Raw genomic sequence first — 11,735 nt, 5'->3', positions numbered from 1 at the left:
TGTGTTGGGGGCCCTGTAAAGATTCTTTTCATGGGGCCCAAAATCCCTAGCGGCGCCCCTGGCCACATCAATGTGGAATGCGCTCCCAACAGGTATAAAAGAAAGGGCATCTCTATCCTCCTTCAAAACCGCAATAAAAGTTCACCTCCAGGCAGCTACAACCCTAAACTAACACCCTCCACAGATTGTTAATAATAAAATGTAAACAATCAAATGCAGATACTTTTTCTTATGCCTTCTGATCTCTCTGTATGTCCACTACTTGCTGTCCATATCTTACCAAGTCAGACCTACACTGTTCCAATATCCATTTCTCTGTTCTCAATTGTTGATGACTGATGATAACAACCAAACCTACCCCCCCCCCCCCCACACACACACACACGGATTGTAAATAATGTAAATAATTCAATGTAATTATCTTGTGTGATGACTGTTATGATGATAGTATATATCTGATAGTATATATCTGTATCATGAATCAATTTAAGTGGACCCCGACTTAAACAAGTTGAAAAACGTATTTGGGTGTTACCATTTAGTGGTCAATTGTACGGAATATGTACTTCACTGTGCAACCTACTAATAAAAGTCTCAATCAATCAAACCATTTAGTGGTCAATTGTACGGAATATGTACTATACTGTGCAATCTACAAACAAAAGTTTCAATCAATAAATCAAACGTCATGAGTCTGTGTCGAGTGAAATGTTCCAAGTTAGGTTAGCTGATATCCACGTGAAACAAACCATTGGAGGTGTAGTTACTTTTAGACATTCTGAACTTGATTCAAGCCATCTCATTATTGAAAAAAAAAAACACTTTTTAAAATGTTAACTTTACAAAAGCCCAGGCAAATGAGTACTGCAGCTGCCCATACAGACCACAGCAACCCTTTAGGGGGCACTATGGTTAAGAAACAATGCCCTTGATGACCTCCTTGAGTCAAAGAGGAAAAAATCATCACACAGTCCTGTCGGGTGAGTATGGAGGTTGCTCAAGCTCAGCGATGTTCTTTTCAACCAGGGACATTGATTTGTCCTGCCACAACTCTCGCCTCTTTAAAAGTAAACGCTGCAGGATCTCCTTGAGGTTGTGCTGGAAAATTGTCTGTTCCTGTAGCGAGACCTCGCATCGACAGTCCTGGAAGTCTGACACACATTGTGAATACGTCCCAATCAGACACAAAGTGTTTCAAGGTGAGTATTTATTGAACAATAGCAAGAGAAATCAGTACAAGTGTTGTTTTCATACAAAAACATTTGGTGTTGAGTTAATCCATCCTGGCCTTCAAAGTTCTGGTGGTGATCTTGTCTTTCTCACTAGCAGAGAGAAGAGGTCAACGGTCATTCATGCAACTAATCGCACAAGCAACATACTATTCTTACATGGTTAACATTAAGCTAATGTCCTGCACATCAGGGGCCGTACTTATCAAGCTTCTTAGAATTACTCCTAAGAAGTCTGCTAAGAGTTGACTTAAGAGTAAATAAATTCTTCGCTGAAAGCTGCACTTAAAAGTTAGTTATCAAGCGTCTTACTCACACTTTCAGCGAAGTGTAGGACTGAATCTTAAGTGTCACACTCAGAGCTGAATTACGACATTACTATGTGCCGTAAACGGAATTTTAGGTGACGTCATTTCTGTGTCCATAGAAATGACCAATCACGGAAGGGAATCCGTTGTCTAAGAATAAAGAAATATCTTGGAAATATTTAAGTGGACAATGGGAGTGTATATTTTGACAATAAACTACAAAATAATACAAAACAAACTAGTCCCCGTCGGCACTCACGCTACCGCTCCCTCTCTTCTATCGCCCACACACTCACTGACGTCACTCACCTCACGGCCACACACATACGCTACTGTCATAACATTTTCTTTCCAATTCATTAATTAGGCAACTAATTTGAAACTGGTGTGGGTGGCTCTATATATACTAGCCCACTGCAGACACATGCAGAAATCAACAAGGAATCGAAAAGTATTAAATCTGTGACAAAAATAATATCCGCTCTGTCTAAACGATACCGTTTGATCAGCTGCTCGTCATCAAAAAAAACAAAACATTGTTCCGTTCCCTGAACGTTCGCGCACGTCTCTCTCGCCTCAGTGCCATCCCCTGCTGGCAACTCCTAACCACTTAAGACACCTCTGAAGGTCTCTTAAATATCGTGGAGAGTAGGAGTGATTCTTAGACTTAAGAACGTTGATAAAAAGCTTTTATCCTTAAGTTTGAGAGTAGGACTAAATTTCGCAAATTCTCAGGACTTAAGTGTAAAATGGCACTCTAAGAAGCTTGATAAGTACGGCCCCAGATGTGCTTTTTTCCCTCACTAGTTCTCGTTTGATGGAAACTTGTGCTTGTCGTGACTCATTACTTGATGTATGGTAGATCGACGATATTCACAGACCCAATTTAAAAAAAATGTTTTACATAATGTTTGAAAATACAAATGTACCTCCTTACAGTCATGTCAAATTGCTCAAACAAGCAGCACAAAAATAAAATGTCACGAGATACCAAGTAGTAAAGCCAAAAGACTTAGTACGATATTTTTCGGACTATTAGGCGCACTTAAAATCCTTTCATTTTCTCAAAAATCGACAGTGCGCCTTATAACCCAATGCACCTAATGTACGGAATAATTCTGGTTGTGTTTACCGACCTCGAAGCAATTTTATTTGGTACATAGTGTGATGATAAGCGTGATCAGTAGATGGCAGTCACACATAAGAGGTACGTGTAAACTGCAAAATGACACCAGTAAACAACACCAACACTTTAAATGTTCCATTGAGAATATAGAACATTACACACAGCGCTCAAAAATCTGTCAAAATGTTTTTAGTACGACTTCGGTAAGCTGTGAAGCCCCACCACTTGATGGATTGTCGGCGCTTTAAACATACGAGTATTATTATGGTGTGTGTATAAGGACCGCAAAATGGCACCTATTAGCAGACACTATCTGGCATTTTGTTTCGCAATATTATGCAAAACCAACTTTTTTTTACCTTCTGGTACCTGCTGATGTGTATTTGGGATCTTCATAAGTCCTGAAAATGTGTGCGCGTCCGCCATTGTAGTCTGTGGCGACACCGTAGTGATAAGCTTCTTCTTCTCTCTCTTCTTATGTGGCATTCATCTTCCGCTGTTGCCATTTCTAATATAAAGTAGTGTAAAGTTCTTACTTATATCTGTCAGTAGACTAGCTATTAAAGCACTAAAAACTGTAGTGGGTTTACATAATTCACCCACGGAACTTTAGTTATTAGAGGGTTCCGGTCGGACGGTTTTTCACGGGACATATTTCCAGCATTGTTGTTGCACTAGTGAGCCACAGATGAGGAGATGCTGCTCCGTTATTGATTGAAGTAAAGTCTGAATGTCATTAAAACAGTTAGCTCCATCTTTTGACACTTCTTCCACTCCCGTCCTTGCACGCTATAACAAAGATGACGGGGAGAAGACGCTGTCGAAGGTGAGCCAAGTAAATAAGACCGCCCACAAAACAGCGCATCCTGAAGAGACACTCAGAAAGCTACTAGAAGATGATCTGTAAAACATAATCTATGCAACACTTACACCAAAGAACCACCATTAAGTTAAATGCTCAATTAGACAAAATAGCATCTTGGCTGGAGTCATCCTGTTTAACCCTAAACACTAAAAAGACTAACTCTGTCTGCTTCTCCATAAAAAAGCTACCTCAAACAAACCTGAATATAAAAATTAATGAGGAGGTCATTGAACAAGTACCTGAAGTCAAATATTTGGGCATAATCATAGACTATCAGCTGAATTTTAAAAGTCACATTAAGAAGATGTGTAAAACCCTGAAGGCAAACCTAGGCTGTTTTAAGATTATAAGACACTGCTTAACTCTTAGCTGTGCTTTTACTTTTATGAATGCAATGATTCTGTCACACATATCTTATGGCTTAACCACATGGTCCCAGGCACACCAGTCATCAATCAAGACCATTGAGTGTCTTTATAACCGCACCTTGAAAGTTCTAGACAAGAAGAGTATACGATATCATCATTGCCAAATTTTAACCAAATACAATATTTTAAGTTTTACCAATTTTATTTTGTTACACACAGTCAAACTGGTTTTTAAATGCTTGCATAACTCTGCTCCCCAATTGCTCTGCAAGGCAATTACAAGACTGCAAAGTGGTACCAGATCTACCACCCGAGCAGTGTCAAAAGGCAACTGTTGTGTTCCATTCCGTAGAACATCTTTTGCCCAGACTGCCTTTTCAATAAAAGGACCACAACTATGGAACTCTTTACCGGACACTTTGAAAAGTATACCTGCACTTGTCACTTTCAAAAAACAAACAAAATTATGGCTAGTTGAGCAACAATCGTGTTCCCATGTTTAGTTTTTACTCATTTTTACTAATTGGTTTTTATCTAGTCTGCACTTTGTCTGTGTTATTATTATTATTATTGGCTTTTATCTAGTTTGCACTTTGTCTGTGTTATTACTATTATCATTATTATCAACTCACTCTATTTTTTATTTTCCTATTTTAATGATGTTGGATCTATGTTGTTGTTGTTGTTGTTGTTGTTGGGGACAAGTGTTGTAAATTAGCTTTGGCTACAAACACTGTGATGCATGCATCGGATAACTGTTTCAGATGTCTATGTTTTTGTATCTGTCCCTATTTCAAATAAACCTCTATAATAATAAAAAAAATTATATGTTATGTAGACCACAAGGAAGTGTTTTCAATTTGGAAAAAAATTCTAATATGAACCCTTGAATGCGCTTTATAATCCAGTGCGCCTTTTGTATGAAAATAGACCTATCGCCAGTGCACCTTTTAATCCGGTGCGCTCTATGGTCCAAAAAATATGATAGTAAGTTAGTGAACATACTGCATACTTACATTAGTATGCAAAGTAATAAGTTAGTAAAACAAAGTACTTACATAACGTGTACAACAACACCCATGCCAGACACCGCGTCACGGTCGACTGCATTGAGCATAGCCTGTGAGATGGTCTCAAACAAATCTTCTGGCTCCTGTGTACAAACAAATACAACAAACGTTTGTATATCAAAGCTTCTAACTCAACCATACAGCCTTCACTATCAAATATGCACGATATCACACTACTTAAACAATTCCATAATACAATGCATGAAACATCCATCCATCCATCCATTTTCTACCGCTTATCCCTTCTGGGGTCGCGGGGGGTGCTGGAGCCTATCTCAGCTACAATCGGGCGGAAGGCGGGGTACACCCTGGACAAGTCGCCACCTCATGCATGAAACAATCAGGATTAAATAATATTTTTAGACTTTGCATTTTACTTGTATTCATTTATTTAAAACAATTATAAATGTACAGTATTACCTTTTGAACACGTAATATTTTCCCAGATGAGTATCACGTTAATCTTTGTACTGCACAGAGTGCACTGCACTAGTAGTAACAATAGTAGTAATAACAATACGACTTGTAGTAACAGTAGTACCTGTAACAGAGGTCGAAGTAACACTGGTAGAAGTAGTAACACTAGTAGTTTCAGTGGATGTGTGTGGATAGCAGTATAGTAACAATAGTAGTAGTAATAAGAGTATTAGTGGGCGTAACACTGGTAGAAGTAGTAACAGTAGTAGTTTCAGTGGATGTGTGGATAGCAGTATAGTAACAATAGTAGTAGTAATAAGAGTATTAGTGGGAGTAACACTGGTAGAAGTAGTAACAGTAGTAGTTTCAGTGGATGTGTGGATAGTAGTATAGTAACAATAGTAGTAATAATAAGAGTATTAGTGGGAGTAACACTGGTAGAAGTAGTAACAGTAGTAGTTTCAGTGGATGTGTGGATAGTAGTATAGTAACAATAATAGCAGTAGTAGTAGTAATAACACTGGTAGTAGTACTAACAGCAGTAGTGGGAGTAACACTGGTAGTTTCAATGGATGTGTGTATAGTAGTATAGTAACGATAGAAGTAGTAGTAACAGTAGTAATTTCAGTGGATGTGCTGGAATAAAGACAATAAAGACACTATTGTATGTACTATGTGTATATACACTAGTCATTTATTTTGTTGGCCCTCGAACTATATTATCAAAAGAAAATATATTCATTATTTAAATAGCTAAATTTGGTCAGATATCTTTGCAAGATATATTAGAGCGGACATTTTACATGCGAGCCCATATAATTCCATACAGGGTTTTTTTGCGGTTGCTGGACCAATATCCAATATGAATATTGGATGGAGACACCCCTATTGATTACTGGCAGAGGACACACTACTTACCATGTTTGCCTCCCACAAAGATTCGCACATGCCGTACATCTGCTCCGAGCAGGTCCCGCTCACAACAAAGTCCTCCGTCACCATTGGACAGCCAATCAAATCCAGGGAGCAGATGAACGGCTCCGAGGTTTTTGGATCGAGTCCAGCAATGACAGGCTCAATGTAGTACGGCCCAAACCTACAATAAGTGAACAATCGTGTCAGGCCCCTGAATCCAACAGGAATCCTGAAGTTGATCAGTGAACAGCATTCACCTTTTTTCATACAGTAGGTTGGACACCATGCTCATGAAGGTCTTGGGTTTGATCTGGCGCCCCTCCTTCAACTCATACAGATTCAATCGGAATTTAAGCCTCTGGGATCTTTGTGTGGATCAACGACAGCAGTCCCAATCCGTGTTATTGTGAGGATGACGTAAGCGGTAGAAAATCAAGTTACACACACTTACACTGTCTGGACATCTGTGGCCAGCCCAGCTAGACCAATGTAGAGTCGCTCCCCCATGGGGAAGATCTTCTGGAAATCTGTTGTGACCGTCTGAGCCTGAATGCCAAACCTCCGATCCGATGCAATGGCCACACAGTTCTTCCCCCGCATGGCCATGACAGCCCCTCCGTTATACGACATAATAGACTGCATGGAGAGGTTCATTATTTTAAAAGGGATCTATATGCAAAACCAACTTTTCTTACCCATTAGTTCCTGTGTATTTGGGAACTGCACAAGTCCCGAAAATGTTACATTATACATTTATAAAACGATCTTGCCCTCCTTCATACTTTCTCCAATCAAGTTATTTGTAATTTTCCCATTGGTGACGTCAGCAGATATCTCCATATCTGGTAGAGATTCGGGTTGTCCCCATACCAATATTTTGGTACCGGTACCAAACTATCATATGTATTTCGATACTTTTCTAATTAAAAGGAACCTCAAAAAATTTAATTATTGGCTTTATTTTAACAACAAATCCTACAGTATATTAAACATATGTATCTTATTACAATCGAAAAACAATGTTGTCCTTAAATAAAATAGTGAACATACTAGATAACTTTTCCTTAAATAGTAAGTAAACAAACAAAGGCTCCTAATTTATCTGCTGACGTATGCAGTAACATATTGTGTCATTTCTCGTTCTATTATTTTGTCTAAATTATAAAAGGACTAGCTGTAAAAAATGATTATTAATGTACTTGTTCATTTACTGTTAATTACTGCTTACTTCCTGTTTTAACATGGTCTATCTACACTTACCGTATTTTTCGGACTATAGGTCGCAGTTTTTTTTCATAGTTTCCAGTGCGACTTATATGTTTTTTTCCTTCTTTATTATGCATTTTCGGCAGGTGCAACTTATACTCCGGTGCGACTTATACTCCGGAAAATACGGTATGTTAAAATGTAATAATTACTATTCTTCTGTTTGCTACTTGACATTAGTTTTGGATGATACCACAAATTTAGGTATCAATCCGATACCAAGTACTTACAGGATCATACATTGGTCATATTCAAAGTCCTCGTGTGTCCAGGGACGTATTTACTGAGTTAATAAACATAATATGAATTTTTTAAAAAGGAAAAAAGATAAAATATATTGATGTAATCATAGTAGTATTGACTAGATACGCTATCGTACTTGGTATCATTACAGTGGATGTCAGTTGTAGATCCACCAATGGGATTTGTTTACATTCAGGCGCGCTAGCTTTTGTTAGCGGTGACGCCGGTGAGCTATTGTATCCTCCTACGGTGTGTAGTGAAGCATGTTTAGCTATTCCTCGTCCGGCAGGGATGATACTTGTATGAAACTCACTTTATTTGTCGCCATGGAGGCGAGGATTAGTGATTCAACACTGCGGAGTAGCTAAAACGGCGGATAGATGTTTGATGCTAGCTAACTAGTCATGTCTTAAGGCACCTATTCCTGAGGCTGTTTCAGTGTTATAGCTTCACCTTCATCGTCAGCTTTTAGGCCGAAATGCATCCGTTCTCCCTTTTCTGTCTATACACTGTCTGCTTGTAAGTACTCCGTGATTGTGCGCTGCCGAACATGCTCCTCTGCTCGTAAAACCAGCAATGTCACGACGTGACGACGCGCCATCATGCCCGGGAACCGGTACTTTTCAATCATTAGTACCGCGATACTATACTAGTACCGGTATACCGTACAACCCTAGTAGAGATTTACCCTGAGTGCTTTGCGCAAGTCCACCATTGTAGTCTGACGCTGTAGTCAATACGTTCCTTCTTTTTCTCTATCCTCTTACTGTGGGAAAGACTGTCTCACACATGCACATGCATCCTTCACTGTTGCCATTTCTAATAAAAAGTAGCGTATAGTTCTAAATTGTATCTGTCACTAAACTTGATATAGAAAGTTAAGTTAAAGTACCAGTGATTGTCACACACACACTAGGTGTGGCGCAATTATTCTCTGCATTTGACCAATCACCCTTGATCACCCCCTGGGAGGTGAGGGGAGCAGTGAGCAGCAGCAGCAGCATTTTTGGTGATTTAACCCCCAATTCCAACCCTTGATGCTGAGTGCTAAGCAGGGAGGTAATAGGTCCCATTTTTATAGTCTTTGGTATGACTCGGCCGGGGGTTTGAACTCACAACCTACCGATCTCAGGGAGGACACGTTAACCACTAGGCAAGCACTAACGACTACAACCTGGCTGACAGGGAGAGGACGCTGTTGAAGTGGAGGCACGTAAATAGGACTACCCACAAAACAATCGAATCAGAAAGTGGTTTGAAGATGGTCTGTAACTCATAATCTTTGCGACATTTGGACGAAAGATATACAATAAATGTTATTTCACGTAGAAAAAAAACACACCCTCTACTGTCTTAGGAAATAAATAGACAGAAAATAAAAAATATTGAAAATTTTGATTTGGGAATATTGTGTTCATCCAAATAATTGACACATTTATTGTACTTTACGTCAGCACCAAAAACAAAGATTTTGAATTTTTTTTAGCAGTCACTGGCGGGTCTGTTTGTGCGAAAAGTCGGCGACTTCTGCTTCTTGAAGCCATTTTTTCCCCAAAATGTATGCATTTTAATTAGGGATGTCCGATAATGGCTTTTTGCCGATATCCGATATTGTCCAAATCTTAATTACCGATACCGATATCAACCGATGCCGATGTATACAGTCGTGGAATTAAAACATTATTATGCCTAATTTGGACAACCAGGTATGGTGAAGATAAGGTCCTTTTTTAAAAAAAATTATAAAATAAATACATTAAAAACATTTTCTTGAATAAAAAAGAAAGTAAAACAATATAAAAACAGTTACATAGAAACTAGTAATTAATGAAAATTAATAAAATTAACTGTTAAAGGTTAGTACTATTAGTGGACCAGCAGCACACACAATCATGTGTGCTTACGGACTGTATCCCTTGCAGACTGTATTGATATATAATATAATGTAGGAACCAGAATATTAATAACAAAGAAACAACCCTTTTGTGTGAATGAGTGTAAATGGGGAGGGAGGTTTTTTGGGTTGGTGCACTAATTGTAAGTGTATCTTGTGTTTTTTATGTTGATTTAATAAATTAAAAAAATAAATAAATAAATAAATAACCGATACGATAATTTAAAAAAAACAATATAAATAATTTCCGATATTACATTTTAAAGCATTTATCGGCCAATATTATCGGACATCTCTAATTTTAATCTTATTTTAATAAAATATTTAGCGAAAGTACCTACTGATAACGTCAAATACACGCATTATGTGTGTTTTGCAAATGTGGCGCATGCGCAACCCGATCATACACCTCAGTAAATCAGGAAGTGACAAGTAGGGACCCATTTCGCAGTAATAAACGTAAACATTTCATAATTTCTCATGGCCCAATATGTTACAAATATAAATTAAGTAACGAGATTAAATAGATATTATTTAGGCAATAATATCCACGCAGGCTTTTACAACACTCACGCAATGCACTGCTAAGCTAACAATGACATAGCGGCTCGTGAACTACATGCTAATAGTGCAGCTTTTATTCATTTAAAGCAATTTTATAATTCTTCATGAGATGTGTATACACATTATCATGCATTTCTACAACTACACTCGTTTGCATTAATTATCGGCAACGCTTCATGTTAAAACATGCTAAAGATGCTAGCATTAGCATAAGCCAGATACTAGCGACCGTAGAAGTGCGTTCACGTTTCAACCAATAGGGACATACAATACATTGTGTCGGGTTCTTACCATTGTCAAGCCGTTAGTGTAGATTTAGCACAAAATACAACTTTAAAGTACGCCTTAACGAATGAAAGCAGAGCTTTCCGTGGGGTGACTACACAATTTTAGAAGAACCACCGAAATCACACAACCGTGCTGGGTGCGTCATGCATGCTCAAATGTGATTGGCTGACGTACAACGATCCCATTGGTTGTCTCCGATAGCCAACATAGTTTGCTTGACTTGTGTTAAAGTGAAACTGCGCAAAATAGTTTAATTCTGTCCCAATGCAGTCTACTTTTTATGATATTTATATGTACATAATGTATGTATGTATATATATATATATATATATATATATATATATATATATATATATATATATATATATATATATACACACATAGTCTTTAACATTTTGTAAATACATACACATACACACATGTATGTACTATCTATGTATATATAGTTTTTGTACGCCATCTTGGTTATCGCTAAATATTTTATATTATATATATATACATATATTTGAATGTATTATATTATTTTCATATATATATATATATATATATATATATATATATATATATATATATATATATATATATATATATATATATATATATATATATATATATATATATATATATATATATATATATATATATATTGCACAACCAGTCTACATGTGCTATGTGGACTTGAAGAAGGCATTCGACCGTGTACCCCAGGAAGTCCTGTGGGGAGTGCTCAGAGAGTATGGGGTATCGGACTGTCTGATTGTGGCGGTCCGCTCCCTGTATGATCAGTGTCAGAGCTTGGTCCGCATTGCCGGCAGTAAGTCGGACCCGTTTCCAGTGAGGGTTGGACTCCGCCAAGGATGCCCTTTGTCACCGATTCTGTTCAAAACTTTTATGGACAGAATTTCTAGGCGCAGTCAGGGCGTTGAGGGTATCTGGTTTGGTGGCTGCAGGATTAAGTCTCTGCTTTTTGCAGATGATGTGGTCCTGATGGCATCTTCTGGCCAGGATCTTCAGCTCTCACTGGATGGGAATCGGCACCTCCAAGTCCGAGTCCATTTTTCTCGCCCGGAAAAGGGTGGAGTGCCATCTCTTGGTTGGGGAGGAAATCTTTCCCCAGGTGGAGGAGTTCAAGTACCTCGGAGTCTTGTTCACGAGTGGGGGAAGAGTGGATCGTGAGATCAA

At 38.2% G+C, this 11,735-nt stretch overlaps 1 protein-coding gene across 1 annotated transcript; it reads right to left on the bottom strand.

Moving 5' to 3' along the window:
• Positions 1–1,191: 1,191 nt before the first annotated feature.
• On the bottom strand, positions 1,192–10,720 carry LOC133633499 (proteasome subunit beta type-3). The gene is made up of 6 exons (XM_062026034.1): positions 10,557–10,720; positions 6,750–6,934; positions 6,556–6,663; positions 6,302–6,479; positions 4,955–5,049; positions 1,192–1,322 (listed from the first exon to the last, which is right to left on the bottom strand). Exons 1-6 carry the CDS (start codon positions 10,557–10,559, stop codon positions 1,274–1,276), a joined length of 618 nt encoding a protein of 205 aa, XP_061882018.1. The 5' UTR covers positions 10,560–10,720; the 3' UTR covers positions 1,192–1,273.
• Positions 10,721–11,735: the final 1,015 nt, after the last annotated feature.

Source organism: Entelurus aequoreus, linkage group LG18 (genome assembly GCF_033978785.1).
Source record: "Entelurus aequoreus isolate RoL-2023_Sb linkage group LG18, RoL_Eaeq_v1.1, whole genome shotgun sequence".
NCBI classification, from domain to species: domain Eukaryota; kingdom Metazoa; phylum Chordata; class Actinopteri; order Syngnathiformes; family Syngnathidae; genus Entelurus; species Entelurus aequoreus.
This window is presented reverse-complemented; position numbering and strand designations above follow the sequence as displayed.

Bases quoted from the DNA above. Each gene is read 5' to 3' on its own strand.
- LOC133633499 (XM_062026034.1), bottom strand. The intron at 6,664-6,749 runs GTAAGTGTGTGT...ATCCACACAAAG, and splicing joins GCCACAGATGTCCAGACAGT to ATCCCAGAGGCTTAAATTCC. The intron at 1,323-4,954 runs GTAAGTACTTTG...TCTCTCTGCTAG, and splicing joins GGTGTTGTTGTACACGTTAT to TGAGAAAGACAAGATCACCA.